Source organism: Choloepus didactylus, chromosome 4 (genome assembly GCF_015220235.1).
Source record: "Choloepus didactylus isolate mChoDid1 chromosome 4, mChoDid1.pri, whole genome shotgun sequence".
Taxonomy (NCBI): Eukaryota; Metazoa; Chordata; class Mammalia; order Pilosa; family Megalonychidae; genus Choloepus; species Choloepus didactylus.
The window spans coordinates 87062105-87083040 of NC_051310.1; the positions used below are offsets into that span (position 1 = coordinate 87062105).

The 20936-nt window shown below is 45.9% G+C and overlaps 1 protein-coding gene across 2 annotated transcripts in view; it reads right to left on the reverse strand.

Annotated features, from left to right (window-relative positions):
• Positions 1-20936, reverse strand: part of ST8SIA2 (ST8 alpha-N-acetyl-neuraminide alpha-2,8-sialyltransferase 2) — a 68510-nt gene that overhangs the window by 22884 nt on the left and 24690 nt on the right. The window contains exons 2-4 of one of the 2 annotated variants that reach the window (XM_037835334.1): positions 10637-10699; positions 6894-7022; positions 2402-2659 (exon numbers count right to left, since the gene is read on the reverse strand). In XM_037835334.1, the coding sequence (XP_037691262.1) occupies positions 2402-2659; positions 6894-7022; positions 10637-10699 (450 nt within the window). The remainder of the gene's footprint in view (positions 1-2401; positions 2660-6893; positions 7023-10636; positions 10700-20936) is intronic. The other variant, XM_037835335.1, reaches the window with a different exon arrangement.

The following is a 20936-nucleotide window of genomic DNA, read 5'->3' on the forward strand; positions in this document are numbered from 1 at the left end:
GACAGAGACCATCTCCATCAGGACTTTCGTAGTATCTGTTGTTTCACCAAAGCCATCCAAGTGCTGGGCATGACCTTGGCATTGGAGATACAGAGATGGACGTGCCAATTTGCTTTGGAGGAGTTCACAGTTGTGGGGAGAATGGGGTGGAGACACAGGGTTGACAGAAGACTCTCATTCAGAGACAAATGCCACAGGACAGGTGTGTGCTGAATCGTGGGGGACCCCCACCAACCCCAAGGAAAGGCAGGGAAGGGAATTAACATGTCATGTGCCCCTGTTGGGTGGGCACAATCATATATGTCACCTCATTCAAGGCTCCCAATGTCATACTCCACTTATTCTTTTTGTGCAGGGCTGTGGCCTATAAAATGTCTCCAAGTGGGGGGCACAGAATGATCCCTAGGATGTGAAGAACTTGGAGGAGTCCATATCCTTAGCAGCATCAAGTAAGAGTTGTATACACTATGGGGCCATGTCTTCTTGTCCTAAACACCACTCAAGTCTACCCAGAGACATGCAGACTTCTGAGAACCACATGCATAGACCTAACAGCCAAAGGGCAATAGCATCTTTCTGAGTTGCCCTCTCCTTGGCATTTCAGATCCCTCTTTTCCTAGTATGTGCAAACAGGTGTGGACACGGCATCAAAGAGTAAGGCAAAGCCAATGACACTGTGCTCCTCCATGTGTGGTCCACAGATCTGGAGCACCTCCCCTGTGAGCCTGTTGGAAATGCAGAGTCTCGGGCCCCACCCCAGACCTGATGAATCTGCATTTAAATAAGCCCAGGTGATTCGCAGGCACATCAAAGTTTGAGGAGCACTGGGCTAGAGCATCATGCAGTATTCACAATGGAAGGATCCTCACGTTAGTCAGTCCAATCCACCCATTTTATAGATGATGGAACTGAGGCCCTGAAAGGGGAGTGACTGCTCCAGGATGGTGTGACAAACTGGCAGAGCCGTGATTGGATTCCCGATGACACCCCACACACCTTGCTAAGTAAGCGTCCTAAAAGGAAATTATTGGCTCGAATTTGCCATTTCCTTTGTAAATCCCTGGGGCAGGGCCCGGTGGAGCACAGAAGGCTCACTGTTGAAATTCATTCCTTGTGACAAAGGAAGAGGCTCCTCTTGTGTGGGTCACCCTGGGTCAGAAAGGCCCCCTGAACTCACCCCGACACCCCAGCAGTTGCTCTGACCTCACTGGGATATATCGACTGCTCTATGCCCCCACCTTTAGCACCCATCCCATCCAACCTTCACCCCTTCTCTGCCTTCTAGACAAACCTGCCACACTTCTGTCCTTTCCCCTCACCTCACCTGCCCTCAGCGAATCTTTAGACCAAAGGGCTTTGAAAAATAGGGATTTAGCTATTGGGCATGCCAGGTACACACAGAACCGAGCAAAGAAAAATAAGAATAAAAAAAACCTTGGCTGCTATGCTGCAGCGTCTCTTCGATCTGGGAGGATTCGAGAGTAAATACACCGACAGGGAGCTTGACACAGAAGCCCCAGGACAAAGCTCCCTCGTCAATAGACACTAGAAATGTGAGACATGGTGTGCGGTCCCGCCAGGGCTGGGAGCTGTTTGCAATGAAACTCGAGGCTCTGCATGCCCTACTTTTGCTCAGGGAATGGCAATGCCTTGTTTCCAAGTCTGTCTGGGTTGGGATCAGATGTCAGGATCTGAGTAACTGTGTCCCAATGTCCCAGGGAACTGAAATGTGAGCACTGATGCTTTTACGAAAGTGATGGTCAAGTACAAAATCCAAGTTTCTGTCTCTTTGCTTCCCAGACTTTGACCATAGGATAATAAAATTACTCAAAGAGTGCCACCTTCCAGGGTTTTGCAAACTTGGACCAACAAATATCCAGCTCAGGTGATTTTCTTTTAAGACTCTAGATCAGGGTTCAGCAAACTTTTTCTGACTCTAGTTCAGGGTTCAGCAAACTTCTGTGAGGGTCCAGATAAGGAATACTTTAGGCTTTGCAGGCCACAGGTCTCTCTGTAGCAACTTACTCATCTCTGCCCAATTTCTCAACTCTAACATGTGGTGTGAAAGCAGCCACAGATGACATGCAGATGATGGGCACGGCTGTGTTCCAATAAAACTTTATTTTCACAAAGAGGTGGTGGCCTATAGACTGCCCACCTCTGCTCTAGTTTAGTGATTCTCAGCCTCGGCTGCACACTGGAATCACCTGGGCTGCCTGGGTAACACCCCCGCCCCACTCCCCAAAACTGGTTTAACTGATCTGGGGTGCAGTCTGGCCATTGGGACTCTTGAAAGCTCTGCAGGCAATTCTAATGCACAGTCAAGGTTGAGAATCACCACTCAGGGACTAACGCGACCAGTGCTTTTTGTTTTATTCTATTGGGACAGGGACACCGTTACCTTATGACAAAGCTGTGCGTGTCAATCTCCTGCCCGCAGCCACTGTTCAGCAACACCCCCGAGTTGCCCACGATGGCACAGGTCCGGAAGTGCTTGTTCTTCAGCGGAGAGATTCTGGGGAGGAGCTCGTACAGGTTTTGGGACACGTTCATCGTGCTGTCTCGGTCAAAGATGTAATGAATTATGTCTCCGGGCTTCAGGGTCCCCTTGAGGACAGAAATGTCCTTCTCAGCATCCAGGAACTTCAAGATTTGCTTCCTACAGAAACCAAACACATGTGAGGAAAAAGTCTCCCTGTTCAACCCTAGCTTTTCCTGTCTCACTGTGCCCTAGTCTAGGAAACGGGTAAAGTGAGCTGAGTTCAGATGCCTTCAGTGAACGGATTTCCGGAAGGGCTGGTCAGAAAAAGCCCAGGGCCTCTATGGCGGTGGCCAAGCTGGTTGCCATGCTTACCCCCATAATGGTTTGCCCGCGACTGCTTGGTTTAAGCAATGAGTCTCGGTCCCAGGGCCCCTCAGTCTTGGACAAGTGGAGTCAGCTGGTCACCCACTCTGCACCCCCTCACTCAGAGGGCTTCAGGGCTGTCGTCCGACAAGGAGTCCTGGGCTAGGAAGGGGAAATCAGGATGACACATGCTCCCCAATCCCCCGTAGCCTTATTTCCTTCCACGGAAGCCTTCTCTGGGCAAAGGGCTGCCCCTTGGGCTGAGTGTGAGTTTGGACACTGGGAAGTATATCAACAATTCTACCTTTGAGAATCTCAGAACACGGCCTTTCTCCTGGGAGCTGCCCCATTTTGTGGCACGTGCTCCCTAGCTCTCCACCATGGACTAGGGTGGGGTGTGCACACGTTGGGAGTGCTCTGTCCCCTCAGAGAAGGGTTTCTTGGTGAATGACAGCCGTCCGGGCTCTAGGGTGACATGGATTTAGGTGAAAGCTTCTCCAATCATCTAGCATACAGAATACGATGGAGTGGGGTCAGGAAAAGGATGGGTGGCCTCTCCAAATCACCAGGGAAGTTTAAATTAAACCATAGGAACCTGGCTGGGAGTTTTACTTAGAACACATTTTCACAAAGCCATTGAATGATAATGGATAAAGAACAGTCTGAATCACCCAAAAGATCTCTAGATGTAATTCAAGACATTGAGAAAAAGAAATTGGGTGACCAGATCTACCCAAATTAATTTCATTTCTGGCAACGAGGCTCTACCTAGAAGGATGCAATGGGCCAGAGGGGGGTGGGCAGAGCCTAGAGGGACAGAATCTTCATGCATTTTGCAGATGTGAAAAGCTGCACAATGGTTCCCCACTGCCCAGTGTTAACTGATATCTGAGAGACAGACATCAGTGGCTTGGAGATGCTTGCAACATGTGGCTCCCCCAGGAGGTCACACACATTCAATCACTTGGGGAACTATAAGGAATTCAGAAACAATAGGCTGACCCCTGAGAAGTTCTAATTTGGAGAGAGCCAAGGGGCAGTGCTCTTCAAAAAACTCCCCATGTAAATATACCATGGTCAGATTTTTTTTTCTCGCTCTCTGGATTGGGGCTAGGACAGCTGATTCAACAAAAAGTTTTTCTTTCTTTTTGTTCAGCCCTAATTTCAGCAGATCAAAGATGTGTTCAGGCATTCCAGATAACAGGTGTTATCTTTAGATATTATATTTGACTTGTCATGTTAAATATCTGTCCTTAATGGGTTTGAGATGTGCATCTCTCATTTTGTATTTTTCATAGACTATGCTATGGGCAGAATTAAAGTCACTGGCGTAACACTGGCCTGGTCGGCCCATCAATGTCAATCTGTACTCACGGCAGCTTATCTAACCAGGGGTCCTAACCACTAACATTGTGACTTTGCTTTGAGACCCTTCCTCTCCCGGATACTGAGGTGCTATGAAGCCATCTGACAAAGATGCATCACATGCCTGGGGCTGTTGCCACTACCTGATTTGTTTATTTGCAATTTGAGCCATTTAAAGACCAATAAACCTCCTTTAAGCAAAAAAAAAAAAAAGCTCCCCAGGTGATTCCCATGGGTTAGGAGACAGGCATAGCCCAGGGGCAGCTGGGACACTTGGCAAGCTGGACACCCTTCTTCAGCCCTCTTTCCTTATTAATGACCTGGATCTCTTGCCGTCTCACAGGGGAAACAACCCTTGCTGAATAATTTGTACCTCTTGATGGAAAACAGAGGCACTGTTTTTATTTACTGGGCTTTATGCAATGCGACAAGCCAACGCAGACTGGAAATTGCTAAGACTCTTGCAAGTTGCTTACCCTAAAGTATTTAAAAGCAAAGAGAGCCCCCAGAAAGCCCATAAACAAACACTCTGTGAGGGAATTAATTCCTAACCAATTATGAGAAATTACTATCAATTATTAAACATCATTCCAAATCACCTGCGGAATCTTTTATTATAAATAATTTGAGTGAATAATTGGCTGAAGTTGAAATAAATTCTTTTTCCCCCTGGGTGGAGGCAAATTGTTCCTGCCAAAGTGCCTGTGTGTTTGCAAGCTCACCACGAAGGCTACAGCCTGGTTTTCTTTGAAAGGGTGAGTCCATTTCTCCACCCGGTGGTGGGAGAAAAAGGAGAAGGGACTGCACGTGAGCTCATTTTGGCAGGAGAATTTCACTTACTGGTGGTGTAGAGGGCTGAATGCTGCTCCCCCGAACCCCAAAGATTTGCCCACTTCCTAAGCCCTGGAACTTGAGCATGTGGCTTTAGTCAGAAAAAGCGTCTTCACAGACGCAAATAAGTCAAGGATCTGGAGATGAGATCATTGTGGATTTCCTGGGTGGGCCCTAAATCCCATGACAAGTGTCCTTACAAGAGACAGAAGAGGAGATACACAGAGGAGGAGGCCATGTGGCCACAGAGGCAGAAATGGGAGTGATGTAGCCACAAGCCAAGGGATGCCAGCCAGAAGCTGGGAGAGGCCAGGAAGGATTCTTCCCTAGAGCCTCCAAAGGGAGCACAGCCCTACTGATGCCTTGTTTTCAGACTTTTACCCTCCAGAACTGTGAGATAGTACATTTTTGTTGTTTTAAGCCTGGTCAGGGCAGCCTTGGAAAATCAGTATAAGTGCTCTCACAAACTGCACGGTGCTTGCTATTAAAGGGGTCAGCAATGCCAGCCTGCAGCTGCCGGGGAAGCATGGCTAGGGCAGAGGGCAGCTCCCAGCAGAGGGAAACAGAATGGTGGAGACCAAAGTCAAAGCTCCTTTAGATGGTTTCTCAGCTGCCAGGTCCCCAGCTAGAACTAACTCTTCCCCATTAACCATACCCCTCCAGGTCCCAAAACACAGTCTCAAAAACTAGGGGGTGGGGGTATTTCCATTTTGACAGTGAGCCCAACTGGAAGAGGCAGCTCTTTGCTCTGTGTGGCGGCACTTTGGGTGGCTGTGGTCAAGGCTGACCGCTGTACTCCAGCCCCCCTCTGCTTATTTTTCTCAGGGTGATGGCTCTGGAAGGTCAACCATGAAGGTCAAGGCTTTCCCCCATCGGGTCCTGGCTACTGCTCCACCCTCATCGCCCCCCGTTCCCCACCTCCCACCTCATGCTCCAGCCACACTGAGCACAAACATCACGCTGCTTCAGACCTTGGTGCCTGCAAGATGGAGCTCTGCATGCCTGGAAAACTCCTAATCATCCTTCAAAACCTATGGCTCCTGACCAGTTTTTCCTGGCCAGCGCTTTTAGTCCCACTACAAAAAAGATCACTCCCTCCTCAGTTTTCTCTCTTTATTTCCAGTGGTCTGCCTGCTGAAACAGCACCTAATGTGTCTACCACACTGTGCTCTCATATCTTTGTTTATACATGAACCTTCCACCCAGCACAAGGCCTGTACATGAATGTCTGACTGATACTGACTGATATTTGCTCAGTCCATCACAGCTCTATCAAAGCCAACAGGCCAAGGTGACGAAGTTGTAATTCTGTCTCTATAGTTCCCCCCAACAATGGTGATTTCCAGGCTCCGAAAACACCACTCTGCAAAGATCGGAGTCTGTGGGCATGTCAGTTCTTGGGGTCAGCAATGCTATTTAGGGATTTTCATTTTCATATTGTAGAGGAGGGAGAGGCCACTCAAGCTCCAAGGACTGTGGGAGACGGCAGCTCTCCAAAAACAAAGTGGAGGACTACTGCCACCCAAACTAAGGGGCAGGTGGGTCTGAACGAGCAGTGTCTTCTTAAGGCAGCAAAAGGCATGCTCCTTCTGGGGCAGGACCCCTGAGGCCCCTCTGAACCCGGGACCGCAGCAGGGTGCCCCTACCACCTCCCCGGCCCAAGTCGTTGCGTCCACCTGCTGGGCTGCTGGACCTGCCTGGGGTGATCGCTTACAGAGGAAACATGCCTCAGCGAGAGGTACACATTTTATTTCTATCCTGAGTTCTTCAGATTGATCGAGAGTGGCAATTTGCCAGCTTATTGCTGAAGAGGGGCAAGCCCGTCTCCTGGCCTGTAGGTAATTACCAGTACCTGATTCTCAGAGAGAGTGTCTGGTTGTGTCTCCACTTGGATGAGGCTGGTTGGATGTTGTGTTTAATGCTTTCATTACTTCTGTCAGCAACAGCTGGCGATGAAGAGCTGTTTATTACAACTTCAGCTCTGGAAGGGAAAAAAAATTAAAATAAATAAATAAAACCAGGAAGAGGGAGACATGATCTGTTAGCACACCAATGACAAATCTAATAGTTTTGTTTTTGCACTGGCTTGAATGTAAACTTCTTTGGAAGAGCAAAATTGCAGTAATATTACCTGAGAAGGGAAGGGAAGTCTATTTATTTTCTAAGATATACAAACTCTCTCCTTTAGGTATAACCCACATACATACAAGAAGGGGGGGATGATAAAATTATCTTTCCCTTCTGCCTCCATGTTTCCTCCCAGTGAAGCCTGGCAGCCACTCTCAGAATAGGAATATTTCTCATTCAAGCTGCTTACAAGCCACTCCACAAGTAGCAGTTTATTAGCAGCAAAGGGTCATATGATGGTTTATGAAGTTCATAAAAAGAAAACACAACTCATACCAGGACAGAATAATTGTAGCCTGCAGTTTTGCCCCACTCTTCCATATTCTCATCAAGCCCTCGTTTGTAACTTGGGATGCCATTTGAAACCCCCTCGCTCTTGTTCCAGAATTATCTGTGCAGTGTTTCTCTCTTCCTGCTGATTCTAAGCTGAGGATCTCCCTCATGTGTCTCGGTATTCCCCAATGATCTAACATAGCAGGTGCTCAATAAACAAGCATTTGTGGAATTTCAATATGAATTTAAAGCCCGGTGAATTTTCCCCCGGGGAGTTCTGGCACGATGCAGGAGCTGGCTGGCTTTGTTTGCCCAGGGTGGCTTGCAATTCTAGGTGCATGGCATTTTCCAGCCCACTCGAGAACACCAGGCATTACATGATGCTCTTTAATTCAGAGGCTTGAAATCTATGCCAGTAGGTTTCTAAGAAACTAGGTTACAACGATGTCTTTAAAGGCAGTGTGGGCGCCAGGCTGCTTTCCGTGGATGCACACAGAAAGCACGTGGGTCACATCAGAAGTTCCTTTTGTCTGGGCTGACAGCAGATTCTGTCAATTAGAATAAGTGGATACGTGATGCCAAATTCTGCAGCTTTAAAGAGTTGAAACCAAACATCTACGCCCTCTGCATTTATCTTGGAACAGCCTAGTTAAAAAAGATGAAATCCCTTCATACAAAGTCTAAGCCCAAAGCTCTAGTTTGCTTTTTTTGTAGGCAGAGAAGAAATTTCTTGGAGGGGGGCACTTTTAAGCACTCCCCACATCCTCCACTCCCCTATTTCCCAATACTCCTGACTCCTCTAGTTGACAGAATTTGTCTTGTTTTCAAATCTATGTAACTTTTCAGAGGAGAGAAAATTAAGAAGGCCTGTGAGAAGAAACAGGAGACCCAGACTTTTGGAGATTTTGTTGTTTTCATGAAAGGAGGCAGTGAGTCTAGGGGAAAGCCTTCATAAGCTGTGTGACTATGGGTAAAGCAGTTTACCTCTCTGAACCTCAGTTTCCCCATTTATAGAAAGAGGATGTAGAAGAGGATGATCTCCAGCTCTAAGATTCTAGAATTCTGTAAGAACCACAATGTTTCCTGTCCCTCATGAGGCTCCGGGAGGAGCTGGCAGGGGCTGTATCCCTCCTCCTCCTTCTGTGGATGCCAGAGGCCAGAGCTGAGACCACAGGACACATACTTAGCTGCCATAACCCAAGACCCCAAGGCTTCACCAAACTAACATCTGGAGGTATGTGAAACAGAAACACTTTACCATTTTGTGACAAGGCACAATGTCTTCCGAAGAGGATAGCTGGGGTTCTCATCAGTAATCAGAGTATATTAGACGTGGAGAGCTAACTCAAGGAATGAAAGGGTAACTGGGGCTTTCATGTTATAGTTTAAGGTGGATTCAATCTAGGGCGATGCTCATCAGAAGCTGGGGCATGTGGGATGACCTTGGGCTGTCTCAGGAAATGTATTTTATCATGGATGTCTGCAGAGGGGCCCTGCTCAGAAGCTTCCAGCAGTGGTTTCCAGGCTTCTCTTGAACACAAGGTCATGGACATAGGAGAGGGAAAGAGATATATTCTGGAATACATAGTGGCAAAATTCCATTCCTGTCTCCACTTCCTAGCAAACCCTTGGACGATGTCGTTCACTGTCAGCCATGGTCTTAGTGGGCTTCACTGCTATCTAGCTGGGGACTAGGGGAAAGGCGCTTCAGGTCTCTAGCCTCTGCCTTCTTATCTGGAAAATAGAGGGAGTGGATTAGATAACCCCAGGGCCCACCTTGGTTCCCGGGATTTATATGTTCTGTTACACAAATAGTTGAACGGGTGAGTTGAGATATGCCTCTTCAGTGAATGTGTCATCCTGCCCCCAACTTCCCTTCCCTACCTCTATATTATGCCACAGAGGCATTTCAGGCTTAAGTTGCTTCATCTGTCAACTTCACCCTCAGCGTTCACTAACATCAAACCCTGATGCCATGCGTATGTCTACAGTGGTAGTAACAGGTGCCTTCTCACGTCAGCAGCTAGGCTAGACCCTTGCATTCACTACTTCCAATCCGTGGAACACCCTCCGAGAAGGCATGGCATTTTATTCTAAATGAATAAGGAAACTGACGCTCAGAGGGGTAAAATAACTTCCCCAAGCTCCCAGCCTACAAACACCCAGACTATACCTCACCAGGCATAGCCTAAGCTTCATTGGTAGCTCCAAGGTGGTTAAGAGGCCATTAGTGATCTAGACACAATGATGTCAGGGACAGAGGAGGCAGTTTTCCAAGTCAGTCATACAGAGTCAGGAACAGGCATTCTTGACAGCTCTCATGTCATCAAGAGACTTAAAAAACACAGAAAGGTGGCTAACAGTCTGTACTATGAATAATTTGGACCTCTCATTCACAGGGTGACCAAAACAGGGTATTTAGAAATTAAAGCGAGGCCTTCGTGTTGAATAGTGGCCTTTGCTTATGGCAGAAAACTTGGCATTCCCTTCTCCCGCTCACTGCTCCTTAAGCTCAGGCTTGCAGGACTGTAGGTCAGGGGGACGGGGGCAGTTATCATTGGAGAATGGGGACACAGGCATGGCCCAACAAGAGCCAGGGGCCAGCTTGGGTCTGTTGATTTGCAAAGCATTTGCATGCTTCCCTGCACTGGGCTGCCTCCCTGGCCCAGGACAGGCCCAGAGTCCCCCATTTCGGCATGGTTATGTAAGGCCATGCTCCTCCAGAATTTGGTATGCACATTCAATAATCAGGATTAATCTGAACTGAGCTGATTCCTTAAATATTTTAAGAGGTCTCAGAAAAGTTCCTGAATGCTTCCTTTTCTGTCTTAACCTCCTGGACAAGCCTCTGCTACAATGAAATTGGGTGCAAGTTCTGGGTCCCTGCAGGCTCTCCACTGCTCAGCAAAAACGTGAGTTACTAGTAAGCTCATTGGTGGTCCCGGTGCTTCAAAGTGGGTGGGCTCTTACTCATCTACTATGTTTTCCATCTCTGCAGCCTCTAGACCTTGGGCGGTTTCATGTGATCTTTCATTGACAGCTGCCCCCAAAAGTGATTAAGGAAATGCAAAGCCAAAGTGAAACGAAACAGATCTGTTTGCTAAGTAAGAAGGGCATCATCCAGCAAAAGAGGAGAAGCAGATTAATAGCTGCCTTACAGCAAAAACAAATGAACACAAAATCTAATTTACAAACCTATTAGATTTGCTATGTAAGCTGTTCACAGCTGATCTGATTGTACCTCTGCCTCCAGAATTCCTGCAAGACAAAGGAAATGCATTATTTATAAACCCAGCTCTTCTTTACAAAGCCCTCTTCTATCCTCAGGAGACCCCACAGCCCACCTGGAAAACTACAGAGGGAGGATAAGATCTTACTCTGGCCTTTCCAGAATGGGCAACATTGGGGCCCAGTCACAAACCTTGCCCCCACCCCATCCCTCCATACATTGCTGCCTCCTGTTTGAATATTGTTTTAATAGCACCATGGTTCCTACTTGAGACTTGTGGAAAACCTCTTTGGGATTAGTCTCCCTTTGTTAATCCCACACCAGAACATGCCTAAACATAACTCAGCATCTGCTCTAACATGACTTAGCATCTGCACTAGCATGATTTAGCATTTGCACTAGCATGACTCAGCATTTGCTACCTGTCTTCTCCTGCTTTTACTCATACTTGGTAAAATGTTGTCCATCACATTCTCTCCAGACTTGAGACACTGGAAAGTCAAAAGAGGCAGTGGGATTAAATCAAAAGTGCCTTGGACCAAATGTGATATCACATCTGCTCTTTGGTGGATGGAGAAATAATAAGTGGTGCCACTTCAATGGGAGTTGGTAGATGGGTTACTGGCTAGAGGGGTCCTTTGTCCTTCCTCTGGAAAATAAGCCTTTGGAGTAAAAGCACCCCAAGACCCTTTGCAGCCCCAACGTCCCTTCAGTTCTGCTGAATTCCATTCTGGACCAGAGCTGTCTGGCCACACACTTTTGCCCTGCTTCATCATTACCTTGGACCAGGGGATGGGGATTGGTGTGTGCCTGGACTGATGTGCCCTGCATGTGTTTTAGAAAAGTCATGTGTGAGCTAATTATTTGCATTAAATTAAATCATTTTCCACTGGTTTATAAGATGTATGGTTTGGGGAGGTACTTCTTAGCACTTTTCTCATTTTTTAAAGTTCTATCTAGCCTTGCAGACAAGGTGTTGGTGCATTCCACAGAATAAATGAAATCATTGGGGAAGCTGTATGTTTGAAGGAACCCTGTTATTTAATGAGGACTCTTTGGGGGAATGTAATACATATCTAGATAATGGTTTTAAAATTGGATTTTTCTATCCTCTTTCTTTAGCATTAACATATTTGTGTATATAACCATTTGTGTGTGTGTGTGTGTGTGTGTGCGCGCGTAAACATATATATGTCTTTTCCTAATAGATTGAAATATTATTTGGTGCATTTCAAAGCCAGACAAGAGGTCAACGTGAAGGGTGCTGTGATTTGTCCAGCGTCTCATCCCATGTAATTCACTCTTCAGGTCTCCAATCTCATCACTCAAGTCTACTACTTTATTACTTCAAGTATCATTTGTTCTTCTGATTTTAATTTAAGGCCTAATATTTATTTATTTTTGTTCCTCCCACATTTCCCTTGGGATGCCGGAGCTCTTGCATTTCTAACTTGGGATCTGGCCCTGTAACCTGTAATCAACTCAGGTCAAGACCAAAGTGCTTTGCAGGATGCGCTGCTGCCAACAGGTGACACTGATCTTTCACATCCCTCCACCCCCACTCCAGCCCTCAAAATGTTTGTGTGAAGGGAAGATCTGCTGGGTCAGATAGTAAGTCAGGCACAGTGATTTAAAGTGCGGTAATAGCTCAAGAAAGATTAATGGAGCAGACATTATGTTGCACATTGGAATCAATATACGATTTAAAAAATCATTATCAATAGAAAATTCAATAAATGATTTGGAGGAGTTGGCTAACAGTTTGGGGTGAGCTGAGGGGACATCAGTTGACTGTTACTTTAGTCTAGCCAGCAAAATAGAGTTCAAATGGTTTTAACCAGCCTGGCTGACTTGGGCATCACAAATTCACAAGTTCCCACCATTGCTTTCTCCAACTCAGGTTTGCTCAGCCTCAGTACTATTAATATTTTGGGTGGGATAACTGTTGTGGACTGTCTTGTGCATTGTTGGATGTTTAGCAGCTTATCTCTACGCACTAGATTCCAAGAACAAACCCTGCCCTCTCCATGGGACAACAAAAAAAAATCTCCGGACATTGCCAAATGTTCTCAGATACCAGGAGCAAAGACACCCCCAGTTGGGAACCACTGCTCTAAGTCCTGTTTTCTGTCTGGTGCCTCTCAGAAGAGGAAACCCTTCTCCTAACCCATCCCCATCACTTGCCATGCTTAATCTCAAACCTGTGCCTCCCTGCAAAACCATCCAATTTTCAATTCCCAGCCACTTTTCCTTTTCCTTCCAGACCATTCTATTCTGTTATAGCATTTGTCACCTTCTTCTTGTATCTAATTATTTCATGGAATCACACATGGGAGACTTTCAAGAAATCTCATTTCTATAGGCTAAACCCTTCCTCTTATAGATGAGGAAACCAAAGCATGGGGGTCTGGGTCCCAGTTTCAGCTTCCTGATCTGCTCGCCAGAGTAATGCTAAGCCCTTGAGAGTGAGACTCGTGACGTGCCACCCATGTAGCCTTGACGCATCAAATCAAATCAAACACCGTGAAGTTAGCTGGGGCTTTTCTTCTAAAAGTCTTCCTGGCAGTTTGCACGCCATGTTCCCACACAATATTTCTACTTTTACAAGACATGGCTTCACCTCACAGTCTCCTGTAAGATGGGGAAGAATGTCATATGCAGAAACTGCAACTGCAGCTGATTGACTCTAGGAGTCTCATGAATTGACAAGAGATTTGTTTTGTCCTAATTAGGTTTTGCCTCCAATGTTACTCAAATAAGCTTATAGTCCCTGTGAATGGGGAATGCTGATAACTGCTTGGTTGAGTGACAGGACAAGATAATTAGGTGAGAAAAATAGCTAAGGATAATTCACAAAGTGCTGAAATCATAGAAACATAGAGGCCTGGATCATCCAAATGATAAAATATATGTGAAAGCACATGGCAAACTATGAAGAACTCTACAAGACAAGGCATAATATTAGTAATAATACTGTCCATTTGACCCTGCTACAATATTCTCAGCCGTAGTGACAACAGAGGTGGACAACTTTAAATATTAGAATGCCAATCTCCTTCTCATACTGACATGATATTCCCTCCAAGTAAACTAAGAAAATAAATAAAATTAAAATAGTTATGTAAAAAACAAAACAAAACAACATACCATGCACAGTTGAATTTGTTTTATGAAAAGCAATTAGCAAAACTGAAAACTGCATTTGTGCTTAGCCTTTTTTTTCCAAGCCCAATTTCTTTTACAAGTAAGGTAATACCCAGTGTGTTGAAGTCTCGTAGCTATGCTGGAATTTCCCACATTTGCAGTTTCTCACTGGAGAGTAAGGCTCAGTAAATGAACTTTCAAGAACTGCCAGCTTTCATTAAGAGTCTGGACCCAATTTAAACAGTCGATTAGTCTTGAGAATGAAAGACTGAACTAAAGTACAATTCATGAATATACATATGGTTTTTCCTTCACTTTTTGGGGTGGATACTGAATGCTTTTATTAATTTGCATCTAAAAATCACTGATGGCCCTGGTTGCTGACATCTCAGGGATTCACTAACTATAGGGGTTCATGGACACATGGGGGGAAGGGGGAGAAAAGCGAGGAAAAGGAAGATTCTCGGTCAGTCATGTGAACACAGAGCTAGGGCTTCCAACAGAATTCCAGAAGGTCCAGTCTGGCTTTTGATGAGGCAGAGCTAAAGAGGCCATGAGAACAGCATAGGAACAGGGAAAGAAAAGCCCCCTCCAAGTATCGGTGCCTGGTGCCTTGAGCAGAGGTAAAACCAGCTGACGGTGCTTGAAGGGCCTCCTGCTCAGAGCTTACTCAGCTAGGGGGTTACATTGGTTTTGGTAGAGTTCCCCCCAAATTCATGTCCACTTGGAACCTCAGAATGTGACCTTATTTGGACATAGGGTCCTTATGGATGTAATTAGTTAAGGGGAAGACATACTGGATTAGGGCGGGACCCTAATGCAATAACTGGTATCCTTATAGGAAGAGGGAAATTTGGGACAGAGACACAGACACACAGGGAGAAGACCATGTGATGACAGAGGCAGAGATTGGAGGGATGTGTCTGCAAGCCAAGGAAGCCAAGGGCTGCCAGCAACCACCAGACGCTAGGAAGGGGCAAGGAAGGATCCTTCCCTAAAACTTTCAGGAGCGTGGCTCTACCGGCACCTTGATTTCATACTTGTGGCCTCCAGAACTGTAGGGAATAAATTTCTGTTGTTCTAAGCTACCCAGTTTGTGGTACTTTGTTACAGCAGCCCTGGCAAACTAATACAGATTTTGGTACTGGGAAGTGGGGTGCTGCTGAAACAAATACCTGGAAATGTGGAAATGGTTTTGGAATTGGGTAATGGATAGAGGTTCAAAGAGTTTTGAAGTGCATGATGGAAAAAGTCTAGAATGCCTTGAAGACACTGTCGGTGAAAATATGGAGGTTAAAGGTGCCTCTGGTGAGATCCCAGATGGAAATGAGGAACATGTTATCAGAAACTGGAGGAAGGGTGATCCTTGTTATAAAATGGCAGAAAACTTGCCTGAATTGTGTTCTGCTATTGGGTGGAAGGTAGAACGTGTGACTGATGAACTTGAATATTTAGCTGAGGAGATTTCAAAGCAAAATATGGAGGGTGAGGCCTGGTTTCTCCTTGCTGCTTACAGTAAAATGCAAGAGAAGAGAGATACACTGAAGATGAAACTATTAAGTAAAAAGGAACCCACATTTCACGATTTGGGAAATTCTCAGCCATGCAGATAATATGCTGTGGGAACAGGGACAAAGGTGTGGCTGGGCCAAATCTCACTGAAGAGAGGAGGTATATGACTCACAGACCCAATCTGCCATCTCATCAGAAACCAGGCATGGGGAAGAGATGGGGTTATACAGGAAGGATCCGTGGAAAGCTCTCATGTCTAAGGTTGTGGATCCCCTTGACAGTCACGGAAGACTGACAAGATTTTTCAGAATCTTTCATCAGCAGGTGCACTGCCATCCTAGACTGAAAGAGACAGAGACAGGATAAAATGAAGGAAGAATGACTGAGAGCAGAGACAAGAGAGGGTGGGGTGGCCAGAAGAGCCCTGAGCCAGAGAGGATTAGTTCAGGCCTTGAGTTCACTCTGCTGAGTCTTGAGCTTGCTTAGGACAAGTGACTCCTTTATTTCTTCCATTTCCTCCCTTTTCAGATGAGAATGTCTACCCTATGCCTGTACTTTGGAAGCACATGACTTGTTTTGTAGTTTCACAGGTCTACAGATGAAGATGAATTTTTCCCAGAAGGGCCATTCATATCCAGAGTCTCACCCATATCTGATTTAGATGATGAGATGCTGAACTTTTTGAGATGATGATATTTAAAGGAGATTTTATGTTTAGAGTTAATGCTGGAATGGGTTAAGAACTTTGATGATGTTAAGACAGGGTGACTACATTTTGCATGAGAGACAGATGTGAATTTTGGGGGAGGGGCAGACGGTGGACTGTACTGGGTTGAACAGTGTCCCCCCAAAATTCCTGTCCACCCAGAACCTCAGAATGTGACTTTATTTGGAAATAAGGTCTTTGCAAAATGTAATCAACTGGGGGTGGGCCCTAATCCAATGACCTTATAAGAAGAGAAAAATTTGGACGCAGAGACACAGAGACACACAGACACCCAGGGAGAATGTCACATGATACCGGTGGCAGTGACTAGAGTGATGTGTCTATAAGACAAGGGGCACCAAGGATTGCTGCAATCAGAAGATGGTAGTAGAGGCAAGGAAGGACTCTTCCCTAGAACTTTCAGAGGGAGCAAGGCCCTATCGACAACTTGATTTCAGACTTCTGGCTTCCAGAATTGTGAGAATACATTTATTGTTTTAATCCACCCAGTCTGTGTATTTTGTTTTGGCAGCTCTAGGAAATTCATATAAGGGTTTCTGAATTTATTGCTGGCAAACTGAACTTTGGAGCCCATTTCCTCTTCCATCTGAAGAGTGGGTTGTACTTGGCCAAGTGTTCAGATGGGTGAGGGACACAAGCCTTGATGGATCCAGTGCAGATCTCCACCACCGGCTGGCAATGAAAGTATCTTCAGTTGCCCTAGCAGAGGGGCAAACACTGTGTCCCACCTTTTGGACTGGGTCAATTTGCACACCTGAGGAGACTCCATCACAGGGCCTATCTGATTCACTTGAGCAGGAAGCAGGTGCGTGATGCCTCATGCATGGCCTTGGCAATTCATTCTGGATCTGTCTCATGAGGCTATCCCCTACCACTCGGATACTACCTGCACCGGTGGAGAACTTCTTCCAAGCTTCCCAGTCATCCTGGTCTAAGACATCTTCAGCTGGTTAGGGGTGATGTAACTGCTGGGGTCTCTGGGACACCTGGAGATCAGGTCATACTTCCCAAACCAAAGAATGTAGAGACAATTGTGTCCATGCCATTTACCACCTCATCACATTTCATAGCAACTCCAAGATTTCTTTATTCTTTAGGGTATAGGTTGGAAAGCTTTTTCTTTAAAAGGGTCAGACAGAAAATATTTTAAGCTTTAAGGGCCAATAGGCAAAATTGAAGATATTATGTGGGTAATTATACAACAAGAGAGAAAAGAAATTTTCACAAACTTTTTATTGACAAAATTAAAAATATAATAATAATTGACTACAACATTTTTGCAACAGGTCTGCTAATGAAAAGAATGTAATTCTTTTTGGGGGGGGAGGGTTTAACATTTTGCTTAATTGGGCAACATTGGGGTTCGAAGTTAGTGTTCTCTTTCATCATTGAAGAATTGTGGCCTCAATCTCCTGCAAAGCCTTCCCTTGTTTCTCTGGAACACCATGCTCTTCTCTCCTTTGAATTCACCAGAATGTTACCTGCTTCTCTCTTGGCCCTTATACAGTGTTCTCATAGTGTTGGATAACTTTTCACATGGGGAAGCAGGCTAAAAGCAGAGATTCTGGGGTAAAGCTCCCTGGGTTTGAATTCTAACAGGACGAATCATTAGCTATGTGATCTTTGACTATTACTTAACCTATCTAGAATCTTCCATTTGTCCCTTCATCTATAAAATGAATAACTGTACCTAGTTCACAGGGTTGTTATAAAGATTAAATGAGCTAATAAAAACAAAGCATTGGAACAGTGCCTGGCATATTGTAAAATACTTGACATAAATATTCTTTTGATCTTTTTTTCAGCCATTTAAAACTGTAAAACCATCCTTGGCTTGAAGGCCATACAAGAAAAGGCTGGATTTCACCTGTGAGCTACAGTTGGCTGACTCCTGCTCTAGGATGTCAAAAGCAAAATGCTCCTCATCCTCCATGTAAGAGGCATGTTTGCCATCTTTGCCCTTGATGACATCCTTCAAGTTGAGACAGGCTTCTGCTCCACTGAGCACAGCTTTCCTTAAGTCACAGCTCCAACAGAGACAACCAGGAAGTCCCACATTGCCAGCTTTCTGCTTGTTCTAGTTTGCTAATGCTGCCGGAATGCAAAACACCAGAGATGGATTGGCTTTTATAAAAAGGGAGTTTATTTGGTTTCACAGTTACAGTCTTAAGGCCATAAAGTGTCCAAGGTAATACATCAACAATCGGGTACCTTCACTGGAGGATGGCCAGTGGTGTCTGGAAAACCTCTGTTAGTTGGGAAGGCACGTGGCTGGTGTCTGCTCCAGGGTTCTGGTTTCAAAATGGCTTTCTCCCAGGACGTTCCTCTCTAGGCTGCAGCTCTTCTTCAAAATGTCACTCTCAGTTGCTCTTGGGGCATTTGTCCTCTCTTAGCTTCTCTGGAGCAAGAGTCTGCTTTCAACGGCTGTGTCCAAACTGTCTCTCATCTGCAGCTCCACTGTCAGCTCCTGTGCATTCTTCAAAGTGTCCCTCTTGGCTGTGTCAAGCTCACTCCTTCTGTCTGAGCTTATATAGGGCTCCAGTAAACTAATCAAGGCCCATGCTGAATGGGCAGGGCCACACCTCCATGGAAATTATCTAATCAGACTTACCACCTACAGTTGGGTGGGTCGCATCTCCAGGGAAACACTCAATCAAAGAATTACAATCTAATCAACACTAATAGCCTGCCCACACAAGAATGCATCAAAGATAATGGCGTTTTGGGGGACATAATACATTCAAACTGGCACAGTGTCAGTGTGAGAACTACCAGGGATCACACAGAGGCTGAAATGGGCAGGCCCTTCTGGAGTGCCAGCCAGGTTCCAGTGTGACAGTAGAGTCCCCCTCATCAGCAGTTCCAGCTTTACAGGCAGCAAGCAACACTCCTACTGTGGTACGTGCATCCAATGCTGATGTATTCTCAGTGCTGACCAAGTATCCCAACAGCATGACACTCTCCTCTGGTTCCACAACGCTAAGCTCCAGCTCATCAGTTCAGGCCTGATAGCTTGAGCAATGTGCTGACTGGTTTTAAGACAGTTTTTCCTACACAGCAAATCTCACCATTGTACTAAAGCTCTCGGACCTGAGATACCGACTGAGACACTGCTGGGCACAGTGGCTCTGAAGAGCCTGGTATGGGTTTGCACTTGGATAGTGGCATTTCCATGACAGCTGAGATCTCTGGGCTCCAGAGGGTGCCATAGGTGCCAACGGGGAATGTTAACTCAGCAAGCTCATGGGCCCCTGAGCGTCTTCTCCCCTTGAGCTCTGCTCATCGACTACTCAGCTCCTTTTTCTTACCATCTCCCTTCCTTCCCTTTAAGTATTAGCTTGATTTGATTTTTCCATTTGCTTTGATTTCAGCAAACTTCTCTTGTTAGCCAGCCATTGTGGAGGTACAGAAAGGTACCGCCTTGCTTTTAGCTCTCCCCTTCAGCAAACATGCTCACCCTCAGAAAACATCCGTGAGCATTCAGGGCTTTGATTATGTGCCAGCCAATTTGCCTAGTCTTTATATAAAAGCAGTTATAGTCATCTGTGCATCAAAATACAAGGGAACAAGTCAATGCATGCCAAATACTTCCCACCATGCTTGTTCTTTTTTCTCACCATGAAACTGTGAGTCACCTATATCCAGGGGGACCATATAATAATTTATCAAACCAGAACACTTTCAGAGTGAATGGAGGCACCAAATCAGAGAGGACACATATGCTGGGACTAACAGTTTATGTGGAACTAAGAGTCTCCCAGCTTATACCATCTTATAAAAGAGGCAGACTTTATAATATAAGGCCTTTTAAGATAACACTGCATGTCAAAATCCTCACCACTCAAAAACCCAGCATCTAAAGCAGTTAAAGCCTAGAGGTGACACATATGTTGAGTGAGTTGGAGGTGGCTGAGTTGAAGACTCCTTCTGGAAGGTGTTCCTGGCTATACAGCCTGACTCCCCATCTTCCCCCATTCTGAAGCCCCCTGCTTCACTGTGAGCCAGGGTCCTTTTTCCCACCTCCGTGTCCTGCTCATCCCTGCAGCAGCAGAGGGCTCCCTGCACTTGGCTGCCACTGCCTCCTTGCAGCTCTACCCACACCCCCCAGACCGTGGCTGAGCAGAGGACTGGGGTCCTGCTCATCTCTGTAATCCCATGGGAGGTGGGTTTCATGCATATCATTTGTGCTCTAGAGAGGATTTCTAGATGAACAGATGAGCCAAAAAAAGCTGAAGATGTCCCTCCTCTATAGAGAAGAGGGTTCATCCTCCCAGCAGCGTGGCTTGGGGAGGAGAAGGGGGTGCCCAGCCTTACATCTGCCACCACTGCTCACCCATCCACACTGCCCAGCATGCTGCACTGAGGCCCAGGGCCTTTGCACTGGCTGTTCTCTCTTCCTGGATCATCTTCCCACATCTCCCCACGGCTTGCTCCCCCTCCTTCAAACCTTAAGTCTAACGTTACCTTTGTCACCTTTGCAGGGAGGCCTCCTCTGAACTTTGAACCCCAGCCCTTCCTGCCCTTTCAGGCTCTGCCTCTACCAACTCTTCTTTCTCTCTTCTATGTGTCCTAGAGCTTCCTTTCAGCTCTGTGGTGTTTCCCATATTTATCACGGGCTTGGTATATGTTGGTCCCTGCTCCACTTATTTTATATTAATTCATCTAAGCCTCATAATACCTCTGTGAGGCAGGGATGATTCTTGCCCTCTTTCTGCAAAGAAACTGAGGTATAGAGAAGTTGAAAAACTTGCCTAACGCCACACAGCTACTAAGTAGTGAAACCAAGATTTGAACCCGGCAGGTGACTCCAGAGTCCAGGCTCCTAATTACTGTGCCACACAGCTGGCTCATGCCCATTAGTATTTAAAGAAATGTTTGCTTTT